The sequence below is a fragment of the Pecten maximus genome, chromosome 17, assembly GCF_902652985.1.
Source record: "Pecten maximus chromosome 17, xPecMax1.1, whole genome shotgun sequence".
NCBI lineage: Eukaryota > Metazoa > Mollusca > Bivalvia > Pectinida > Pectinidae > Pecten > Pecten maximus.
The window spans coordinates 33,040,157-33,066,429 of NC_047031.1; the positions used below are offsets into that span (position 1 = coordinate 33,040,157).

The following is a 26,273-nucleotide window of genomic DNA, read 5'->3' on the forward strand; positions in this document are numbered from 1 at the left end:
AATTCAAGTTTCACAAAAACCGATGACACCATAATTGCTTTCAACCTCAGTAATCTTTGTGGTACCTTTTGTGTAGTTAATATCCGATGTTTACTATAACAAAAGTCAGTATCGATCTGGTACCTCGCTTCTTGTTGCCAACAAAGTACCTCGAGCTACCTGATGCCTGGTTTAGTTTCGTGCAATTTATTTTCAGTTTTATTTATTTAGTCAGAAGAAGAGGAAATATTAGATGTTAGCTTGGCAATTATGTTCCTCAGAGCCCCGTTCGATTTGCACTCTTCTCATTCTAGAATATATCTTCCGGTCACTCGATTTGAAGCTCTTCTGCTTCTGGAAGATCTTCTACTCTTTCGTCTCGAAGCTAGAAGATTTATCTTCCAAGATGGCGGCAACCATGTTTTAAGTGTGCGAGTGATGAGTTTCACTAGAGAAGGATTTATAACACATACATGCACATGTTTGTGTCATCGTGTTTGAGAAAACTTAAAAACTTGCTTATTTTTTGTTTTATTCTCCCGGTTTACTCGATTTCATATAACGGAATACGATCTTCTTAGAAAGCTTCTCTTCTTAGAAGAGTGCAAATCGAACGGGGCTCTTTACTCACCAATGAGAACGCCGCATTGTAAGTTTTATTGTACAGGTATTAATTTTACTTACTTTTCAAGATATCGAATTCACAACACAATATACGTAGACACTTTATAATCGGCGTCTTTTCGCCTCGCAATAACGGGGTGTATCGTTACGGCGGGGCGAAAAGACCCTGTTTAGCGGGGCGCCATAACGATAAACAGCCTTATGGTGGGGCGAAAAGACGCTGTTTAGCGGGGCGCCATAACGATAAACAGCCTTATGGTGGGGCGAAAAGACCCTGTTTAGCGGGGCGCCATAACGATAAACAGCCTTATGGTGGGGCGAAAAGACCCTGTTTAGCGGGGCGCCATAACGATAAACAGCCTTATGGTGGGGCGAAAAGACGCTGTTTAGCGGGGTGAATTAACTCGCCCCGCTGATTAGCGACCTCGCGTTTTCGTTATTTCGCGTTGAGATGTGGCGTCTTTTCGTTATGACGCGGCGGCGAAAAGACGAAAATGGGCACCAGAACGAAACAACGAAATGATAGAAATTAGCCACTAAACATTGATGCATTAACTCTAAAACTCTACCATGTTCGATATTTTATAGACCTTTATATTTATATATATATCTATGTGTTAAGGTTGATCAAATTTCCCTCGAGGAATGAAGGTGCTAGAGCGCTGACAAACCTAGGCATTAACGGATCTGGGCCAAATCTGCGCCAAGTGCAAGCTCTCAAAATGAGAAGTAGGGCGATGACATTTAGAAAAACTCGATGAGGTTTGATCAACAGAGAATGATGAATCCATGAGTGTGAGGTAGAGATGTTCATGTGTATGTTTTGTGTTTTATTTCATTAATTTCATATCAATACAGCGACAACGAATGATTGTGCAACGTTTTTAAGCAACCAGAAAACATCACAGCGGTACTGTAATACAATGTACATGTAGTGAGACGTATAAGTTTTATCTGAACCCTACACTTCACCACTGTACTGTAATACAATGTACATGTAGTGAGACGTATCAGTTTTATCTGAACCCTACACTTCACCACTGTACTGTAATACAATGTACATGTAGTGAGACGTATCAGTTTTACATGGACCCTACACTTCACTACTGTAATACAATGTACATGTAGTGAGACGTATCAGTTTTACATGGACCCTACACTTCACCACTGTAATACAATGTACATGTAGTGAGACGTATAAGTTTTACATGGACCCTACACTTCACCACTGTAATACAATGTACATGTAGTGAGACGTATAAGTTTTACATGGACCCTACACTTCACCACTGTACTGTAATACAATGTACATGTAGTGAGACGTATAAGTTTTACATGGACCCTACACTTCACCACTGTACTGTAATACAATGTACATGTAGTGAGACGTATAAGTTTTACCTGGACCCTACACTTCACCACTGTAATACAATGTACATGTAGTGAGACGTATAAGTTTTATCTGAACCCTACACTTCACCACTGTACTGTAATACAATGTACATGTAGTGAGACGTATAAGTTTTACATGGACCCTACACTTCACCACTGTAATACAATGTACATGTAGTGAGACGTATAAGTTTTATCTGGACCCTACACTTCACTACTGTAATACAATGTACATGTAGTGAGACGTATAAGTTTTACCTGGACCCTACACTTCACTACTGTAATACAATGTACATGTAGTGAGACGTATAAGTTTTACCTGGACCCTACACTTCACTACTGTAATACAATGTACATGTAGTGAGACGTATCAGATTTACCTGGACCCTACACTTCACCACTGTACTGTAATACAATGTACATGTAGTGAGACGTATAAGTTTTACCTGGACCCTACACTTCACTACTGTAATACAATGTACATGTAGTGAGACGTATAAGTTTTATCTGGACCCTACACTTCACCACTGGACTGTAATACAATGTTCATGTAGTGAGACGTATAAGTTTACCTGGACCTTACACTTCACCACTGTACTGTAATACAATGTACATGTAGTGAGACGTATAAGTTTTACCTGGACCCTACACATCCACCATCGATTGTTGTCTCTCTTCTAAGGAAGAGACCGAAATTGATTGAAATCTATGACACAGTTTTTGTATTTAATTTCATTTTCTCCCGTTATGGAATTTCTGCTCAATGGAGAGAGCATAGGATAAACTCTCTGTGGTGCTGTGTCATTGGGCAAAATTGCACTAGATACATATGGCGGATTAAGCCGGATATGTTGTTTGGGAGTACATGTAGATGTCACAGTAATACCAGGTCTCTTATATGTTGTTTGGGAGTAATTATCAGTAATATCAGGTCTCTAATATGTTGTTTGGGAGTAATTATCAGTAATATCCGGTCTCTAATATGTTGTTTGGGAGTAATTATCATAGTAATATCCGGTCTCTAATATGTTGTTTGGGAGTAATTATCACAGTTATATTAGGTCTTTAATACGTTGTTTGGGAGTAATTATCACAGTAATATCAGGTCTTTAATATGTTGTTTGGGAGTAATTATCATAGTAATATCCGGTCTCTAATATGTTGTTTGGGAGTAATTATCAGTAATATCAGGTCTCTAATATGTTGTTTGGGAGTAATTATCACAGTAATATCCGGTCTCTAATATGTTGTTTGGGAGTAATTATCATAGTAATATCCGGTCTCTAATATGTTGTTTGGGAGTAATTATCAGTAATATCAGGTCTCTAATATGTTGTTTGGGAGTAATTACCAGTAATATCCGGTCTCTAATATGTTGTTTGGGAGTAATTATCATAGTAATATCCGGTCTCTAATATGCTGTTTGGGAGTAATTATCACAGTAATATCCGGTCTCTAATATGTTGTTTGGGAGTAATTATCACAGTAATATCCGGTCTCTAATATGTTGTTTGTGAGTAATTATCATAGTAATATCCGGTCTCTAATATGTTGTTTGGGAGTAATTATCAGTAATATCAGGTCTCTAATATGTTGTTTGGGAGTAATTATCAGTAATATCCGGTCTCTAATATGTTGTTTGGGAGTAATTATCATAGTAATATCCGGTCTCTAATATGCTGTTTGGGAGTAATTATCACAGTAATATCCGGTCTCTAATATGTTGTTTGGGAGTAATTATCACAGTAATATCAGGTCTCTAATATGTTGTTTGGGAGTAATTATCACAGTAATATCCTGTCTCTAATATGTTGTTTGGGAGTAATTATCAGTAATATCAGGTCTCTAATATGTTGTTTGGGAGTAATTATCACAGTAATATCCGGTCTCTAATATGTTGTTTGGGAGTAATTATCATAGTAATATCCGGTCTCTAATATGTTGTTTTGGAGTAATAATCAGTAATATCAGGTCTCTAATATGTTGTTTGGGAGTAATTATCAGTAATATCAGGTCTCTAATATGTTGTTTGGGAGTAATTATCACAATAATACCAGGTATCTAATATGTTGTTTGGGAGTAATTATCACAGTAATATCAGGTCTCTAATATGTTGTTTGGGAGTAATTATCAGTAATATCCGGTCTCTAATATGTTGTTTGGGAGTAATTATCACAGTAATACCAGGTATCTAATATGTTGTTTGGGAGTAATTATCACAGTAATATCAGGTCTCTAATATGTTGTTTGGGAGTAATTATCACAGTAATATCAGGTATCTAATATGTTATTTGGGAGTAATTATCACAATAATACCAGGTATCTAATATGTTGTTTGGGAGTAATTATCAGTAATATCCGGTCTCTAATGTGTTGTTTGGGAGTAATTATCAGTAATACCAGTTTTCTAATATGTTGTTTGGGAGTAATTATCAGTTATACCGGGTATCTAATATGTTGTTTGGGAGTAATTATCATAGTAATATCATGTCTCTAATATGTTGTTTGGGAGTAATTATCACAGTTATATCAGGTCTCTGATATGTTGTTTGGGAGTAATTATCACAGTAATACACTGTACCAGGTCTCTAATATGTTGTTTGGGAGTAATTATCACAGTAATATCAGGTCTCTAATATGTTGTTTGGGAGTAATTATCAGTAATATCAGGTCTCTAATGTGTTGTTTGGGAGTAATTATCACAGTAATATCAGGTATCTAATATGTTGTTTGGGAGTAATTATCAGTAATATCAGGTCTCTAATATGTTGTTTGGGAGTTATTATCAGTAATATCCGGTCTCTAATATGTTGTTTGGGAGTAATTATCAGTAATATCAGGTATCTAATATGTTGTTTGGGAGTAATTATCAGTAATATCAGGTATCTAATATGTTGTTTGGGAGTAATTATCAGTAATATCAGGTCTCTAATATGTTGTTTGGGAGTAATTATCACAGTTATATCAGGTATCTAATATGTTGTTTGGGAGTAATTATCAGTAATATCAGGTATCTAATATGTTGTTTGGGAGTAATTATCAGTAATATCAGGTCTCTAATATGTTGTTTGGGAGTAATTATCACAGTTATATCCGGTCTCTAATATGTTGTTTGGGAGTAATTATCAGTAATATCCAGTCTCTAATATGTTGTTTGGGAGTAATTATCACAGTAATATCAGGTCTCTAATATGTTGTTTGGGAGTAATTGTCACAGTAAAATCAGGACTCTAATATGTTGTTTGGGAGTAATTATCACAGTATGTCAGGTCTCTAATATGTTGTTTGGGAGTAAGTATCACAGTAATATCAGGTCTCTAATATGTTGTTTGGGAGTAATTTTCACAGTAATATCAGTCTCTAATATGTTGTTTGGGAGTAATTATCAGTAATATCCAGTCTCTAATATGTTGTTTGGGAGTAATTATCACAGTAATATCAGGTCTCTAATATGTTGTTTGGGAGTAATTGTCACAGTAAAATCAGGACTCTAATATGTTGTTTGGGAGTAATTATCACAGTATGTCAGGTCTCTAATATGTTGTTTGGGAGTAAGTATCACAGTAATATCAGGTCTCTAATATGTTGTTTGGGAGTAATTTTCACAGTAATATCAGTCTCTAATATGTTGTTTGGGAGTAATGATCACAGTAATATCAGGTATCTAATATGTTGTTTGGGAGTAATTATCACAATAATACCAGGTATCTAATATGTTGTTTGGGAGTAATTATCACAGTAATATCAGGTCTCTAATATGTTGTTTGGGAGTAATTATCAGTAATATCCGGTCTCTAATATGTTGTTTGGGAGTAATTATCACAGTAATACCAGGTATCTAATATGTTGTTTGGGAGTAATTATCACAGTAATACCAGGTATCTAATATGTTGTTTGGGAGTAATTATCACAGTAATATCAGGTCTCTAATATGTTGTTTGGGAGTAATTATCACAGTAATATCAGGTATCTAATATGTTATTTGGGAGTAATTATCACAATAATACCAGGTATCTAATATGTTGTTTGGGAGTAATTATCAGTAATATCAGGTCTCTAATATGTTGTTTGGGAGTAATTATCACAATAATACCAGGTATCTAATATGTTGTTTGGGAGTAATTATCACAGTAATATCAGGTCTCTAATATGTTGTTTGGGAGTAATTATCAGTAATATCCGGTCTCTAATATGTTGTTTGGGAGTAATTATCACAGTAATACCAGGTATCTAATATGTTGTTTGGGAGTAATTATCACAGTAATATCAGGTCTCTAATATGTTGTTTGGGAGTAATTATCACAGTAATATCAGGTATCTAATATGTTATTTGGGAGTAATTATCACAATAATACCAGGTATCTAATATGTTGTTTGGGAGTAATTATCAGTAATATCCGGTCTCTAATGTGTTGTTTGGGAGTAATTATCAGTAATACCAGTTTTCTAATATGTTGTTTGGGAGTAATTATCAGTTATACCGGGTATCTAATATGTTGTTTGGGAGTAATTATCATAGTAATATCATGTCTCTAATATGTTGTTTGGGAGTAATTATCACAGTTATATCAGGTCTCTGATATGTTGTTTGGGAGTAATTATCACAGTAATACACTGTACCAGGTCTCTAATATGTTGTTTGGGAGTAATTATCACAGTAATATCAGGTCTCTAATATGTTGTTTGGGAGTAATTATCAGTAATATCAGGTCTCTAATGTGTTGTTTGGGAGTAATTATCACAGTAATATCAGGTATCTAATATGTTGTTTGGGAGTAATTATCAGTAATATCCGGTCTCTAATGTGTTGTTTGGGAGTAATTATCAGTAATACCAGTTTTCTAATATGTTGTTTGGGAGTAATTATCAGTTATACCGGGTATCTAATATGTTGTTTGGGAGTAATTATCATAGTAATATCATGTCTCTAATATGTTGTTTGGGAGTAATTATCACAGTTATATCAGGTCTCTGATATGTTGTTTGGGAGTAATTATCACAGTAATACACTGTACCAGGTCTCTAATATGTTGTTTGGGAGTAATCATCACAGTAATATCAGGTCTCTAATATGTTGTTTGGGAGTAATTATCAGTAATATCAGGTCTCTAATGTGTTGTTTGGGAGTAATTATCACAGTAATATCAGGTATCTAATATGTTGTTTGGGAGTAATTATCAGTAATATCAGGTCTCTAATATGTTGTTTGGGAGTTATTATCAGTAATATCCGGTCTCTAATATGTTGTTTGGGAGTAATTATCAGTAATATCAGGTATCTAATATGTTGTTTGGGAGTAATTATCAGTAATATCAGGTATCTAATATGTTGTTTGGGAGTAATTATCAGTAATATCAGGTCTCTAATATGTTGTTTGGGAGTAATTATCACAGTTATATCAGGTATCTAATATGTTGTTTGGGAGTAATTATCAGTAATATCAGGTATCTAATATGTTGTTTGGGAGTAATTATCAGTAATATCAGGTCTCTAATATGTTGTTTGGGAGTAATTATCACAGTTATATCCGGTCTCTAATATGTTGTTTGGGAGTAATTATCAGTAATATCCAGTCTCTAATATGTTGTTTGGGAGTAATTATCACAGTAATATCAGGTCTCTAATATGTTGTTTGGGAGTAATTGTCACAGTAAAATCAGGACTCTAATATGTTGTTTGGGAGTAATTATCACAGTATGTCAGGTCTCTAATATGTTGTTTGGGAGTAAGTATCACAGTAATATCAGGTCTCTAATATGTTGTTTGGGAGTAATTTTCACAGTAATATCAGTCTCTAATATGTTGTTTGGGAGTAATGATCACAGTAATATCAGGTATCTAATATGTTGTTTGGGAGTAATTATCACAATAATACCAGGTATCTAATATGTTGTTTGGGAGTAATTATCACAGTAATATCAGGTCTCTAATATGTTGTTTGGGAGTAATTATCAGTAATATCCGGTCTCTAATATGTTGTTTGGGAGTAATTATCACAGTAATACCAGGTATCTAATATGTTGTTTGGGAGTAATTATCACAGTAATACCAGGTATCTAATATGTTGTTTGGGAGTAATTATCACAGTAATATCAGGTCTCTAATATGTTGTTTGGGAGTAATTATCACAGTAATATCAGGTATCTAATATGTTATTTGGGAGTAATTATCACAATAATACCAGGTATCTAATATGTTGTTTGGGAGTAATTATCAGTAATATCCGGTCTCTAATGTGTTGTTTGGGAGTAATTATCAGTAATACCAGTTTTCTAATATGTTGTTTGGGAGTAATTATCAGTAATATCATGTCTCTAATATGTTGTTTGGGAGTAATTATCAGTAATATCATGTCTCTAATATGTTGTTTGGGAGTAATTATCACAGTTATATCAGGTCTCTGATATGTTGTTTGGGAGTAATTATCACAGTAATACCAGGTCTCTAATATGTTGTTTGGGAGTAATTATCACAGTAATATCAGGTCTCTAATATGTTGTTTGGGAGTAATTATCACAGTAATATCAGGTCTCTAATATGTTGTTTGGGAGTAATTATCACAGTAATATCAGGTATCTAATATGTTGTTTGGGAGTAATTATCAGTAATATCAGGTCTCTAATATGTTGTTTGGGAGTTATTATCAGTAATATCCGGTCTCTAATATGTTGTTTGGGAGTAATTATCAGTAATATCAGGTATCTAATATGTTGTTTGGGAGTAATTATCAGTAATATCAGGTATCTAATATGTTGTTTGGGAGTAATTATCAGTAATATCAGGTCTCTAATATGTTGTTTGGGAGTAATTATCACAGTTATATCAGGTATCTAATATGTTGTTTGGGAGTAATTATCAGTAATATCAGGTATCTAATATGTTGTTTGGGAGTAATTATCAGTAATATCAGGTCTCTAATATGTTGTTTGGGAGTAATTATCACAGTTATATCCGGTCTCTAATATGTTGTTTGGGAGTAATTATCAGTAATATCCAGTCTCTAATATGTTGTTTGGGAGTAATTATCACAGTAATATCAGGTCTCTAATATGTTGTTTGGGAGTAATTGTCACAGTAAAATCAGGACTCTAATATGTTGTTTGGGAGTAATTATCACAGTATGTCAGGTCTCTAATATGTTGTTTGGGAGTAAGTATCACAGTAATATCAGGTCTCTAATATGTTGTTTGGGAGTAATTTTCACAGTAATATCAGTCTCTAATATGTTGTTTGGGAGTAATGATCACAGTAATATCAGGTATCTAATATGTTGTTTGGGAGTAATTATCACAGTAATATCAGGTCTCTAATATGTTGTTTGGGAGTAATTATCAGTAATATCCGGTCTCTAATATGTTGTTTGGGAGTAATTATCAGTAATATCCGGTCTCTAATATGTTGTTTGGGAGTAATTATCAGTAATATCCGGTCTCTAATATGTTGTTTGGGAGTAATTTTCAGTAATATCCGGTCTCTAATATGTTGTTTGGGAGTAATTATCAGTAATATCAGGTCTCTAATATGTTGTTTGGGAGTAATTATCAGTAATATCCGGTCTCTAATATGTTGTTTGGGAGTAATTATCACAGTAATATCAGGTATCTAATATGTTGTTTGGGAGTAATTATCACAGTAATATCAGGTATCTAATGTGTTGTTTGGGAGTAATTATCAGTAATATCCGGTCTCTAATATGTTGTTTGGGAGTAATTATCAGTAATATCAGGTCTCTAATGTGTTGTTTGGGAGTAATTATCATAGTAATATCAGGTATCTAATATGTTGTTTGGGAGTAATTATCAGTAATATCCGGTCTCTAATATGTTGTTTGGGAGTAATTATCACAGTAATATCAGGTCTCTAATATGTTTTTTGGGAGTAATTATCACAGTAAAATCAGGTCTCTCGATTTTGTGTCTTATTCCAAGTGTTCATTTGGTGATTATTCCAGCAAAAAAAAAAATAAATAAACCCCAGTTATCGTCTCCAAACGTTCCTTGGTGTTATGAAGATGTTACACATCACAACAGGGACCTTTCCAGTGATGTGTTATCGACGTTTACTGCGGACGGTATTTACTGTTGTAGGTACATGTAGGTTTTCTTGTGCCATGAACTGACACAGCAAGAATCTCTAGACTTGTGAGTTTCACACGAAAATCACTGATCGGAAGTAATTTATGTCAATGATTTCTCCCCTGGTGGCAACAACACAAGTTCAATAACTTCTCCCTTGGTACATTAAGCTGTCCAACTCCAGCAGTCGCATTATCTATCACTGTGCACGGAATCAGATAGTTCTGTGTCGCGGTGTGAGGTAAAGAAGGTCGACGGCATCAGGTTCAGGGAGTAGTAGACGGGCATGTTTGGAATTGTGAGTGTTCGTAAGGTAAAGATAGCCCATAAATACATCGAATTATGAGTTTGTCGGGAAAATGTAGCCGATAAATGTTAGGAATTGTAATATAATGAAATACAGCCGATAGCCGGTAAAAGTATAAATTAGATAAATTAGAGACACCACAGGAGAGAAGCTAACACATTTCCTTATAAGTTAAACATTCTACGTACTTGTATATTATAAATCTACATGCACGCGAGACATGATAGAATTATAGACTAGATTGAGAAAATGCGGTCCTAGTTTTATCAACATGATTGCTTTTCATGATGTTCATAACACGACTTACATCGAACTTGTAAATATAACTGCGTGAATTGTCAAGAGGTAATCAAATGTTTTAACCAAAATGTTGTGTTGTACACTCTTATCTTTCGAAAGATAAAAAAAATAGCACCGTCAAATGTATTAAACAGCCTTAAAAACTTACTGTTTTCCTTGCCAACTATATATTCTGTGAGGTCATTGATGACGTAATCAAACTTCCTCCCGGACTCAATACTCTCTTTGAGTACCTCAAAACAGTCCCCAATGACGATCTAAAATAACGATAAAATGTTACCCTTCTTTAGTAGCTAAAAACGAAAAGAAAATGTAATTAATCTAAGCTGTGATCCTAACAAAGTAACAGGTCTAATTTGTATCGCGGTGTATCGTAGAGGGGCGGAACTACAAGTATTATTTTATTCGATGACCCTAAAAAATCCGCACATTTTTTAATAATCTTATCTACATTAGCACTATATCAATAAAATCTGTTGAAAACTTTCATGTTTAAATCTGACCGGAGCATCACTTTAGCTGTTTACTGTCACGAGGAACCTACCTTGTGGTTGGGTCCCTCGAATTTCTCAAAGACATCATGACAGACGTCCTTCATGTGTGTCGAGCACGCGCTGATGACGTCTTCATCGATCTCAGTAACGTTAAGGTATTAATGTCAAGAAGCTTATAAGTTGAGAAAACTTCCATCATTGGTTAAGAAGGACATTTGATATCGAACTGGATTTCATCGAAGCAGCAGGATGTTTTTGAGGTACCTGTATAAGTACATGAGCATGATTTGGCATTCATCGCCGTAATGAACGACATCGCCTTACAGTAAGGTATAGATAGCAGATTTTGGTTTCAAAGCTGTGTTATAGACATTTAATTAGAATATACCATGGTTCTATAAATATAACAAACGTTTAAAAAAAACCGTAATAACGTTGGATTAAGGATACTTCCACCATCAGCACGTGCCGTGGTTCCATCTTGAGCAACTCGTATAGGAGGCCACCGTCCCCACCCCCGAGAATGAGCACCGTCTTGTCCCGGAAGTCGTTACGCTCGATCCCCAGGAGTGTCTGGGTATAGATAAGGTCACTTTCTCCTAACACTGGAAAAAATAACAGTAATACGAAATTAAGGACAGATTTGTATGTATATATTCATTGAAACCTTTCAAAACTAACATATATATATAAGAATAGTACAGTTCCTCTGTATACATTAAAAGCGGAATTACAATTCTATAATCACTTACTATACAGACAGATAGAGGAATATTCCATACTTCTACTGGTAAATCCAATAATAACAGATAATTAATTAATTATTAATGACAGATAGGTAGTATACGACAATGACAATGTATTATGATAATTATTTGTAAGTTACCGAGGCCCAGGGTTTCTTCACAGTCCCTCTCTCGAGGAACTTTTTAATTAAATAATTCAACAGGAAAGTATTAAATAAGTCAATGGAGATCCCGTACTCAGATACTTTGTCTACTGAATGTTTTATAGAACGTTGATGGAACCGTTTACTGACAGAATAACAATGTACCGTCTGTCCTGTCTGTGTGTTGGAGGTGGAATATATCAACCCTTAACACGGAAGAGTTAGCTCCCTTGTGTTTACAGGAAGATTTCTGTATATATAATGTCTTCGGCATCGTCTCGATTAAAAACATATTCCAACAGAAAAAAAAATAGTTTGAGTATGATTGAGCGATTTTATTATCATATAGATAACAATACACGGTATATTTAACCGTAACAATGGGGTGGTCTGGTGACGCGCTTGCCTTTCACCTAGACCACATGAGTTGTCTCCGAGACTCCCGCGCGCTCTCCGGACCAACAAGAGTGATTAATATAAGTTGATATAACTTGTTTCTTAATTGTTGCAAAATAAAAGTAACTGCCTTGCAACCATGAGCCTCACATATTAATGTAATAAACATATTTGACTCATTCCCGTATTTCGTTCGTCCCGCCTATACAACCGCTCAGAAATCTTGTGTCAGAAAATCTTCGGTTTTACAAAACTCGCCAGGGTTTTCGTTGAAGTTGGCCAGTATATTTCACCAGAAAGTCAACACTCCTGTGGTCGATAAGGAATAATGTGATACTTCTGTCAGATGTAAAAGTTTAGTTACGAAAGGCCAGGGGACCCATAAGTTAGACCAGGGAACTAGCTCCTATCGCCGTTTATAGTCAGAGTGGGAAATATGTTTAATATTGACTAGACGGGTTCATATAAATATTTCATATAGCATACAGAACTGGAGCACGTGGGGATATTTATATATATACCTACTACAGTATACGTATCGAACGAGATATGTCTCCTGGGAAACCTTGGAATTATTATATTTACGAGTAGGAGAGTGTATATCGATATATTAGACATACACCAGCAATAAGCCTACATTGTGTAGTCGGTGTTAGTGGGACGATAAAAACCTATCAGCGATTGTTTTGAGACAGGAATCTCTAAAAACCTGGCCTGCTTTACTAGTCCCTCCTTCAAACGTAATCGACCCCGAACACACCAACCCAGGTTCTATCTCGAAGGAAGCCTCTTGCTTTAACTTGGTGCGGTCTGCGGCACCAATGTAAAAGTTCAAGGAGTAGTAGTGTGCAGCCAGCCGGGATCGAACCCGCGACCCCCGGCTTACTGGTCCGCCGTCTACCGACTGAGCTAAAGGTAAATCCCCCCTAGCCGGAAGCTAGAAGGAGACCATACAACTATGTACGGTATTTACAATTAAAACCCGGCCTTCCACATCGCGAAACAAAATCGGACCCGTTCTCTTCTTGTTTTAAACCTGTTATCATACAACTATCGGTGTATTGACTTGGTGTACATGTGGTTCCTGGTGTATTGACTTGGTGTACATGTGGTTCCTGGTTGGTATTGACTTGGTGTACATGTGGTCCCTGGTTCGTATTGACTTGGTGTACATGTGGTTCCTGGTGTATTGACTTGGTGTACATGTGGTTCCTGGTGTATTGACTTGGTGTACATGTGGTTCCTGGTTGTATTGACTTGGTGTACATGTGGTTCCTGGTGTATTGACTTGGTGTACATGTGGTTCCTGGTGTATTGACTTGGTGTACATGTGGTCCCTGGTGTTTTGACTTGGTGTACATGTGGTTCCTGGTTTGTATTGACTTGGTGTACGTGTGGTTCCTGGTTTGTATTGACTTGGTGTACATGTGGTTCCTGGTGTATTGACTTGGTGTACATGTGGTTCCTGGTGTATTGACTTGGTGTACATGTGGTTCCTGGTGTATTGACTTGGTGTACATGTGGTTCCTGGTGTATTGACTTGGTGTACATGTGGTTCCTGGTGTATTGACTTGGTGTACATGTGGTTCCTGGTTCGTATTGACTTGGTGTACATGTGGTTCCTGGTTCGTATTGACTTGGTGTACATGTGGTTCCTGGTGTATTGACTTGGTGTACATGTGGTTCCTGGTTCGTATTGACTTGGTGTACATGTGGTTCCTGGTTCGTATTGACTTGGTGTACATGTGGTTCCTGGTGTATTGACTTGGTGTACATGTGGTTCCTGGTGTATTGACTTGGTGTACATGTGGTTCCTGGTGTATTGACTTGGTGTACATGTGGTTCCTGGTTGTATTGACTTGGTGTACATGTGGTTCCTGGTGTATTGACTTGGTGTACATGTGGTTCTTGGTTGTATTGACTTGGTGTACATGTGGTTCCTGGTTTGTATTGACTTGGTGTACATGTGGTTCCTGGTGTATTGACTTGGTGTACATGTGGTTCCTGGTTTGTATTGACTTGGTGTACATGTGGTTCCTGGTTCGTATTGACTTGGTGTACATGTGGTTCCTGGTGTATTGACTTGGTGTACATGTGGTTCCTGGTTGTATTGACTTGGTGTACATGTGGTTCCTGGTGTATTGACTTGGTGTACATGTGGTTCCTGGTGTATTGACTTGGTGTACATGTGGTTCCTGGTGTATTGACTTGGTGTACATGTGGTTCCTGGTGTATTGACTTGGTGTACATGTGGTTCCTGGTGTATTGACTTGGTGTACATGTGGTTCCTGGTGTATTGACTTGGTGTACATGTGGTTCCTGGTGTATTGACTTGGTGTACATGTGGTTCCTGGTGTATTGACTTGGTGTACATGTGGTTCCTGGTGTATTGACTTGGTGTACATGTGGTTCCTGGTGTATTGACTTGGTGTACATGTGGTTCCTGGTGTATTGACTTGGTGTACATGTGGTTCCTGGTTGTATTGACTTGGTGTACATGTGGTTCCTGGTGTATTGACTTGGTGTACATGTGGTTCCTGGTGTATTGACTTGGTGTACATGTGGTTCCTGGTGTATTGACTTGGTGTACATGTGGTTCCTGGTGTATTGACTTGGTGTACATGTGGTTCCTGGTGTATTGACTTGGTGTACATGTGGTTCCTGGTTGGTATTGACTTGGTGTACATGTGGTTCCTGGTTGGTATTGACTTGGTGTACATGTGGTTCCTGGTGTATTGACTTGGTGTACATGTGGTTCCTGGTGTATTGACTTGGTGTACATGTGGTTCCTGGTTGTATTGACTTGGTGTACATGTGGTTCCTGGTGTATTGACTTGGTGTACATGTGGTTCCTGGTGTATTGACTTGGTGTACATGTGGTTCCTGGTGTATTGACTTGGTGTACATGTGGTTCCTGGTGTATTGACTTGGTGTACATGTGGTTCCTGGTGTATTGACTTGGTGTACATGTGGTTCCTGGTGTATTGACTTGGTGTACATGTGGTTCCTGGTGTATTGACTTGGTGTACATGTGGTTCCTGGTGTATTGACTTGGTGTACATGTGGTTCCTGGTGTATTGACTTGGTGTACATGTGGTTCCTGGTGTATTGACTTGGTGTACATGTGGTTCCTGGTGTATTGACTTGGTGTACATGTGGTTCCTGGTGTATTGACTTGGTGTACATGTGGTTCCTGGTGTATTGACTTGGTGTACATGTGGTTCCTGGTGTATTGACTTGGTGTACATGTGGTTCCTGGTGTATTGACTTGGTGTACATGTGGTTCCTGGTGTATTGACTTGGTGTACATGTGGTTCCTGGTGTATTGACTTGGTGTACATGTGGTTCCTGGTGTATTGACTTGGTGTACATGTGGTTCCTGGTGTATTGACTTGGTGTACATGTGGTTCCTGGTGTATTGACTTGGTGTACATGTGGTTCCTGGTGTATTGACTTGGTGTACATGTGGTTCCTGGTGTATTGACTTGGTGTACATGTGGTTCCTGGTGTATTGACTTGGTGTACATGTGGTTCCTGGTGTATTGACTTGGTGTACATGTGGTCCCTGGTGTATTGACTTGGTGTACATGTGGTTCCTGGTGTATTGACTTGGTGTACATGTGGTTCCTGGTGTATTGACTTGGTGTACATGTGGTTCCTGGTGTATTGACTTGGTGTACATGTGGTTCCTGGTGTATTGACTTGGTGTACATGTGGTTCCTGGTGTATTGACTTGGTGTACATGTGGTTCCTGGTGTATTGACTTGGTGTACATGTGGTTCCTGGTGTATTGACTTGGTGTACATGTGGTTCCTGGTGTATTGACTTGGTGTACATGTGGTTCCTGGTGTATTGACTTGGTGTACATGTGGTTCCTGGTGTATTGACTTGGTGTACATGTGGTTCCTGGTGTATTGACTTGGTGTACATGTGGTTCCTGGTGTATTGACTTGGTGTACATGTGGTTCCTGGTGTATTGACTTGGTGTACATGTGGTTCCTGGTGTATTGACTTGGTGTACATGTGGTTCCTGGTGTATTGACTTGGTGTACATGTGGTTCCTGGTGTATTGACTTGGTGTACATGTGGTTCCTGGTGTATTGACTTGGTGTACATGTGGTTCCTGGTGTATTGACTTGGTGTACATGTGGTTCCTGGTGTATTGACTTGGTGTACATGTGGTTCCTGGTGTATTGACTTGGTGTACATGTGGTTCCTGGTGTATTGACTTGGTGTACATGTGGTTCCTGGTTTGTATTGACTTGGTGTACATGTGGTTCCTGGTGTATTGACTTGGTGTACATGTGGTTCCTGGTGTATTGACTTGGTGTACATGTGGTTCCTGGTGTATTGACTTGGTGTACATGTGGTTCCTGGTGTATTGACTTGGTGTACATGTGGTTCCTGGTGTATTGACTTGGTGTACATGTGGTTCCTGGTTGGTATTGACTTAGTGTACGTGTGGTTCCTGGTTGGTATTGACTTGGTGTACATGTGGTTCCTGGTTGGTATTGACTTGGTGTACATGTGGTTCCTGGTTGGTATTGACTTGGTGTACATGTGGTTCCTGGTGTATTGACTTGGTGTACATGTGGTTCCTGGTGTATTGACTTGGTGTACATGTGGTTCCTGGTTTGTATTGACTTGGTGTACATGTGGTTCCTGGTGTATTGACTTGGTGTACATGTGGTTCTTGGTGTATTGACTTGGTGTACATGTGGTTCCTGGTTCGTATTGACTTGGTGTACATGTGGTTCCTGGTGTATTGACTTGGTGTACATGTGGTTCCTGGTTTGTATTGACTTGGTGTACATGTGGTTCCTGGTTCGTATTGACTTGGTGTACATGTGGTTCCTGGTGTATTGACTTGGTGTACATGTGGTTCCTGGTGTATTGACTTGGTGTACATGTGGTTCCTGGTGTATTGACTTGGTGTACATGTGGTTCCTGGTGTATTGACTTGGTGAACGTGTGGTTCCTGGTTCGTATTGACTTGGTGTACATGTGGTTCCTGGTGTATTGACTTGGTGTACATGTGGTTCCTGGTGTATTGACTTGGTGTACATGTGGTTCCTGGTGTATTGACTTGGTGTACATGTGGTTCCTGGTGTATTGACCTGGTGTACATGTGGTCCCTGGTGTATTGACTTGGTGTACATGTGGTTCCTGGTGTATTGACTTGGTGTACATGTGGTTCCTGGTGTATTGACTTGGTGTACATGTGGTTCCTGGTTTGTATTGACTTGGTGTACATGTGGTTCCTGGTGTATTGACTTGGTGTACATGTGGTTCCTGGTGTATTGACTTGGTGTACATGTGGTTCCTGGTGTATTGACTTGGTGTACATGTGGTTCCTGGTGTATTGACTTGGTGTACATGTGGTTCCTGGTGTATTGACTTGGTGTACATGTGGTTCCTGGTTGGTATTGACTTGGTGTACATGTGGTTCCTGGTTGGTATTGACTTGGTGTACATGTGGTTCCTGGTGTATTGACTTGGTGTACATGTGGTTCCTGGTGTATTGACTTGGTGTACATGTGGTTCCTGGTGTATTGACTTGGTGTACATGTGGTTCCTGGTGTATTGACTTGGTGTACATGTGGTCCCTGGTGTTTTGACTTGGTGTACATGTGGTTCCTGGTGTATTGACTTGGTGTACATGTGGTTCCTGGTGTATTGACTTGGTGTACATGTGGTTCCTGGTTCGTATTGACTTGGTGTACATGTGGTTCCTGGTGTATTGACTTGGTGTACATGTGGTTCCTGGTGTATTGACTTGGTGTACATGTGGTTCCTGGTGTATTGACTTGGTGTACATGTGGTTCCTGGTTGTATTGACTTGGTGTACATGTGGTTCCTGGTGTATTGACTTGGTGTACATGTGGTTCCTGGTGTATTGACTTGGTGTACATGTGGTTCTTGGTGTATTGACTTGGTGTACATGTGGTTCCTGGTTCGTATTGACTTGGTGTACATGTGGTTCCTGGTGTATTGACTTGGTGTACATGTGGTTCCTGGTTTGTATTGACTTGGTGTACATGTGGTTCCTGGTTCGTATTGACTTGGTGTACATGTGGTTCCTGGTGTATTGACTTGGTGTACATGTGGTTCCTGGTGTATAGACTTGGTGTACAAGTGGTTCCTGGTTTGTATTGACTTGGTGTACATGTGGTTCCTGGTGTATTGACTTGGTGTACGTGTGGTTCCTGGTTTGTATTGACTTGGTGTATACGTGGTTCCTGGTTTGTATTGACTTGGTGTATACGTGGTTCCTGGTTCGTATTGACTTGGTATACATGTGGTTCCTGGTGTATTGACTTGGTGTACATGTGGTTCCTGGTGTATTGACTTGGTGTAGATGTGGTTCCTGGTGTATTGACTTGGTGTACATGTGGTTCCTGGTGTATTGACTTGGTGAACGTGTGGTTCCTGGTTCGTATTGACTTGGTGTACATGTGGTTCCTGATGTATTGACTTGGTGTACATGTGGTTCCTGGTGTATTGACTTGGTGTACATGTGGTTCCTGGTTCGTATTGACTTGGTATACATGTGGTTCCTGGTGTATTGACTTGGTGTACATGTGGTTCCTGGTGTATTGACTTGGTGTACATGTGGTCCCTGGTGTATTGACTTGGTGTACATGTGGTTCCTGGTGTATTGACTTGGTGTACATGTGGTTCCTGGTTCGTATTGACTTGGTATACATGTGGTTCCTGGTGTATTGACTTGGTGTACATGTGGTTCCTGGTTCGTATTGACTTGGTGTACATGTTGTTCCTGGTGTATTGACTTGGTGTACATGTGGTTCCTGGTGTATTGACTTGGTATACATGTGGTTCCTGGTGTATTGACTTGGTGTACATGTGGTTCCTGGTGTATTGACTTGGTGTACACGTGGTTCCTGGTTGGTATTGACTTGGTGTACATGTGGTTCCTGGTGTATTGACTTGGTGTACATGCGGTTCCTGGTGTATTGACTTGGTGTACATGTGGTTCCTGGTTTTAATGTTCACATTCCTGTGGTATTGTGTCTGTAGATCTCCTGTTATATCGCGATCCTCTCGTACTCTATCTGCTAATGATTCCCAATATAACAGCCGACCGTAGCACAACACTTTAAATGTACCCTGTCATTACATGGTCACTAGATGAAACTTATCAAGCCAAATGTTTTCAATTTTTAATAATCACGAACGGTGATTCGGCGTATACATCGATATCGGCGGCCTCGTCACGCCCTTGTCAAAGAATAAATGCGCGACGATAACTTATGAGATTATGCAATTGGACTAAAGAAATATATATTAATGATGAATTTACAATTCTCCAAGATTCTTATAGATATGTATCGTAAAACATGTTGACAGCGTTTTTTCCTTCCCGAACTATTTTGTTTATGGTCTGTCGTAAATGACACCACGACAGCGCCATCTAGAGTTTTCCTATTCCTTACTGTGAGTTCCCGTAGAAAATCCGCGTGGTTGGGCAGGCTGGTGATCCCATACCTTTTCACGTCCGGTTATCGAACCCAGCTACCTACATGTACAATGTACGTGAAAGGCACGTGTGTTTCCATTGTGTCACACGACCCCTCGCCACCATTTATGTCTCATGCCTTTAAGTCCAATACCCCACCCTTCCTATCCATTGGCTCAATCCGGTGTTGTTGTAATGGACCGAGAGAGATGTCTTATATCTTACGTGACATCTCCGTGAACTAGTACTTTACAATCTTTGATAACCTGATTATGTTGTTATGACAACAGCACACCCAGTTATTTAACAACAGCACACCCAGTTGTATAACAACAGCACACCCTGTTGTAAAACAACAGCACACACTGTTATATAACAACAACACACCCAGTTATATAACAACAGCACACCCAGTTGTATAACAACAACACACCCAGTTGTATAACAACAACACACCCTGTTGTATAACAACATCACACCCAGTTGTATAACAACAACACACCCAGTTGTATAACAACAACACACACTGTTATATAACAACAACACACCCTGTTGTATAACAACAGCACACCCAGTTGTATAACAACAACACACCCAGTTGTATAACAACAACACACACTGTTATATAACAACAACACACCCTGTTGTATAACAACAGCACACCCAGTTATATAACAACAACACACCCTGTTGTATAACGACAACACACACTGTTATATAACAACAACACACACTGTTATATAACAACATCACACCCTGTTGTATAACAACAGCACACCCAGTTGTATAACAACAACACACCCTGTTGTATAACAACAACACACCCTGTTGTATAACAACAGCACACCTGTGATAACCATACGTTGTTATAACAACAACACACTGTTATATAACAACAGCACACCCTGTTATATAACAACAGCACACCCAGTTGTATAACAACAACACACACTGTTATATAACAACAGCACACCCAGTTGTATAACAACAACACACCCTGTTGTATAACAACAGCACACACTGTTATATAACAACAGCACACACTGTTGTATAACAACATCACACCCAGTTGTATAACAACAGCACACCCAGTTGTATAACAACAACACACCCTGTTATATAACAACAGCACACCCTGTTGTATAACAACAGCACACTCAGTTGTATAACAGCACACCCAGTTGTATAACAACAGCACACCCAGTTGTATAACAGCAGCACACCCTGTTGTATAACAACAGCACACCCTGTTGTACCCACCAACTGCCCCCTGTTGTACCCACCAACTGTCCCCCGGGCCATTTGTGATGGTTTGGGTTGGGGTCTTCGTGTACACCCTGTGAGTGAAAACAATGAACGTTTCAATTTGTATCAAATACAAACACATTTACGTACTTAGATCATCGTCCAGACACAGCACGTTTCCGAACTTTTCCGAGTGGTAGATTTTGATGTTCTGCCATTTCGATTCCTTCTCGCAGACCAGTTTCAGGGATCCGTATTCAAACAGGAGGTCCTCACTGGTGGAGAAGTATGGACACACCTCTCCCCTACTGATCTGACCAAGGATACTGCAAAGGAACAAATTGATTATGATAATATTAACAAACATGCATTCGCCTCCTATGTAACTTTCGGCCATTACTGACGAGTCCTAAAAGGACGAAATAACTGTATGATATCCCTACATGTACCATCAATGACGAGTCCTAGAGACCAACACAGATCTATGACGTCCCTAACACCCATGACGAGCCCTAGAGACCAACACAGATCTATGACGTCCCTAACACCCATGACGAGTCCTAGAGACCAACACAGATCTATGACGTCCCTAACACCCATGACGAGCCCTAGAGACCAACACAGATCTATGACGTCCCTAACACCCATGACGAGTCCTAGAGACCAACACAGATCTATGACGTCCCTAACACCCACGAGGAGCCCTAGAGACCAACACAGATCTATGACGTCCCTAACACCCATGACGAGCCCTAGAGACCAACACAGATCTATGACGTCCCTAACACCCATGACGAGTCCTAGAGACCAACACAGATCTATGACGTCCCTAACACCCATGACGAGTTCTAGATACCAACACAGATCTATGACGTCCCTAACACCCATGACGAGTCCTAGAGACCAACACAGATCTAGGACGTCCCTAACACCCATGACGAGTCCTAGAGACCAACGCAGATCTATGACGTCCCTAACACCCATGACGAGTCCTAGAGACCAACACAGATCTATGACGTCCCTAACACCCATGACGAGTCCTAGAGACCAACACAGATCTATGACGTCCCTAACACCCATGACGAGTTCTAGATACCAACACAGATCTATGACGTCCCTAACACCCATGACAAGTCCTAGAGACCAACACAGATCTAGGACGTCCCTAACACCCATGACGAGTCCTAGAGACCAACGCAGATCTATGACGTCCCTAATACCCATGACGAGTCCTAGAGACCAACACAGATCTATGACGTCCCTAACACCCATGACGAGTCCTAGAGACCAACACAGATCTATGACGTCCCTAACACCCATGACGAGTTCTAGATACCAACACAGATCTATGACGTCCCTAACACCCATGACGAGTCCTAGAGACCAACACAGATCTATGACGTCCCTAACACCCATGACGAGGTCTAGAGACCAACACAGATCTATGACGTCCCTAACACCCATGACGAGTTCTAGAGACCAACACAGATCTATGACGTCCCTAACACCCATGACGAGCCCTAGAAAAATGAAACAGCTGTATGATGTCCCTTACATCACTGACAAGTCCTATAAAGACAAATAGCTGTAAGATGTCCCTTACATCACTGACAAGTCCTAGAAGAACAAACAGCTGTATGATGTCCCTTACATCACTGGCAAGTCCTAGAAGGACAAACAGTTGCATGATGTCCCTAACACCCATGACGAGCCCTAGAGACCAACACAGATCTATGACGTCCCTAACACCCATGACGAGTCCTAGAGACCAACACAGATCTATGACGTCCCTAACACCCATGACGAGTTCTAGATACCAACACAGATCTATGACGTCCCTAACACCCATGACGAGTCCTAGAGACCAACACAGATCTAGGACGTCCCTAACACCCATGACGAGTCCTAGAGACCAACACAGATCTATGACGTCCCTAACACCCATGACGAGTCCTAGAGACCAACACAGATCTATGACGTCCCTAACACCCATGACGAGTTCTAGATACCAACACAGATCTATGACGTCCCTAACACCCATGACGAGTCCTAGAGACCAACACAGATCTATGACGTCCCTAACACCCATGACGAGGTCTAGAGACCAACACAGATCTATGACGTCCCTAACACCCATGACGAGTTCTAGAGACCAACACAGATCTATGACGTCCCTAACACCCATGACGAGCCCTAGAAAAATGAAACAGCTGTATGATGTCCCTTACATCACTGACAAGTCCTATAAAGACAAATAGCTGTAAGATGTCCCTTACATCACTGACAAGTCCTAGAAGAACAAACAGCTGTATGATGTCCCTTACATCACTGGCAAGTCCTAGAAGGACAAACAGCTGCATGATGTCCCTAACATCAATAACGGTTCCTAGGACAAACAGTTGTATGATGTCTCTAACATCACTGACGGGTCCTAGGAGGACGATCAGCTATATCATGTCCCTTACATCACTGACAAGTCCTAGAAGGACAAACAGCTGTATGGTGTCCCTAACATCACTGACAAGTCCTAGAAGGACAAACAGCTGTATGGTGTCCCTAACATCACTGGCGGGTCCTAGAAGGACGAACAGCAATATCATGTCCCTAACATTACTGACGAGTCCAAGAAGGACGAAACAAATTTCTTCATTTTGGCTGTACTTTTTCTAACTCTCAAACTTTAATAAAAGGTGGCAATACAAATGTATCTGATGCGCTGTTGGTATCAACATTAGTGTTAATAACTATGTCTACTGTTACACGAGCGATTCCACTGAGTACCAGGTCCCCTATCAGATAACAATCAAATCTGTCCCGCAGATCAGGCGAAAGAATTTCATTAATTAAACGAATGCAAAGAAAATCCTATATCTTAAGACCTATTTAAAATATTTAAAATGCATGTACAGATATTATCTATATCATGAACTAATCCACGCAAAAATATTGATTTTGAATTTTAAATACTGCCCTAATTGGTCCCGGATATAAAGTGTTTCCCGACCTGCACAGACACGTGTGGGTCTCCAGTCGGAACGAACCTATCGATTTTATTGTGAAGCCGGCCCTCATGTACGTACATACATACGATCAAATACAACTAGAATCTAGGTTATCTTATATTTCAAATTATCGATATTACATGTATATATGATATGCTGATATGCACTTTTACATCTATATATGATATGCTGATATGCACTTTTTACATGGAATTTTTTATTTAAATATCTTAAATTAACATGAATTGGCATGTATTTAGAATAATATAAATGTACTTTTAGTTTTTACCCCTGATAGCTGTACCGTTGAGCCTGTTGACGACGTGTATTGGATCAAGCGTTATCGCCCCATACATAGTCAATATAGTTTTAAGACATGTTTTCCTATTAGATAGTTGATACTTCATTTAACAACATATGGTATTCAGAGCAATAAGGGTGACCTGTCCAAGGACACAGTTACCACAAAGAACAGTTCGATTCCTAGCTTCCCAGGAAACAAACCGACACCGACAGGGATCGTCGCTCCACGCGCCTGACGTCATGTTCCTGACCCTCCACCCGACTGACCTATCACCTATCATTAGGAACAAACCAGTTTCGTACGGGTTAACGTTGTCCCACCCACAATATTGTCATATGATGACGGGAGTCCAAGGAAGACAAACAGCCAGGGTTATATACAGACGGGTTTCCAGGGGACATCAACAGCCAGGGTTATATACAGACGGGTATCTAGGGGACATCAACAGCCAGGGTTATATACAGACGGGTATCTAGGGGACATCAACAGCCAGGGTTATATACAGACGGGTATCTAGGGGACACCAACAGCCAGGGTTATATACAGACGGGTATCTAGGGGACACCAACAGCCAGGGTTATATACAGACGGGTATCTAGGGGACACCAACAGCCAGGGTTATATACAGACGGGTATCTAGGGGACACCAACAGCCAGGGTTATATACAGACGGGTATCTAGGGGACGTCAACAGCCAGGGTTATATACAGACGGGTATCAAGGGGACACCAACAGCCAGGGTTATATACAGACAGGTATCAAGGGGACATCAACAGCCAGGGTTATGTACAGACGGGTATCAAGGGGATATCAACAGCCAGGGTTATATACAGACGGGTATCTAGGGGACATCAACAGCCAGGGTTATATACAGACGGGTACCAAGGGGATATCAACAGCCAGGGTTATATACAGACGGGTATCTAGGGGACACCAACAGCCAGGGTTATATACAGACGGGTATCTAGGGGACATCAACAGCCAGTTTATATACAGACGGGTATCTAGGGGACACCAACAGCCAGGGTTATATACAGACGGGTATCAAGGGGACGCCAACAGCCATGGTTATATACAGACGGGTATCTAGGGGACATCAACAGCCAGGGTTATATACAGACGGGTATCAAGGGGACGCCAACAGCCATGGTTATATACAGACGGGTATCTAGGGGACATCAACAGCCAGGGTTATATACAGACGGGTACCAAGGGGATATCAACAGCCAGGGTTATATACATACGGGTATCTAGGGGACACCAACAGCCAGGGTTATATACAGACGGGTATCTAGGGGACGTCAACAGCCAGTATTATATACAGACGGGTATCTAGGGGACATCAACAGCCAGGGTTATATACAGACGGGTATCTAGGGGACACCAACAGCCAGGGTTATATACAGACGGGTATCTAGGGGACACCAACAGCCAGGGTTATATACAGACGGGTATCTAGGGGACACCAACAGCCAGGGTTATAAACAGACGGGTATCTAGGGGACACCAACAGCCAGGGTTATATACAGACGGGTATCTAGGGGACGTCAACAGCCAGGGTCATATACAGACGGGTATCTAGGGGACACCAACAGCCAGGGTTATATACAGACGGGTATCTAGGGGACGTCAACAGCCAGGGTCATATACAGACGGGTATCTAGGGGACACCAACAGCCAGGGTTATATACAGACGGGTATCTAGGGGACACCAACAGCCAGGGTTATATACAGACGGGTATCTAGGGGACACCAACAGCCAGGGTTATATACAGACGGGTATCTAGGG

At 39.9% G+C, this 26,273-nt stretch overlaps 1 protein-coding gene across 2 annotated transcripts in view; it reads right to left on the reverse strand.

The window, feature by feature from the left end:
* The window catches only part of LOC117315557 (spermine synthase-like), a 51,587-nt gene that overhangs the window by 3,463 nt on the left and 21,851 nt on the right, over window positions 1–26,273 (reverse strand). For both annotated transcript variants that reach the window (XM_033869798.1, XM_033869797.1), the window contains exons 5-8: window positions 21,329–21,504; window positions 11,622–11,776; window positions 11,222–11,311; window positions 10,826–10,934 (exon numbers count right to left, since the gene is read on the reverse strand). In XM_033869798.1, the coding sequence (XP_033725689.1) occupies window positions 10,826–10,934; window positions 11,222–11,311; window positions 11,622–11,776; window positions 21,329–21,504 (530 nt within the window). The remainder of the gene's footprint in view (window positions 1–10,825; window positions 10,935–11,221; window positions 11,312–11,621; window positions 11,777–21,328; window positions 21,505–26,273) is intronic.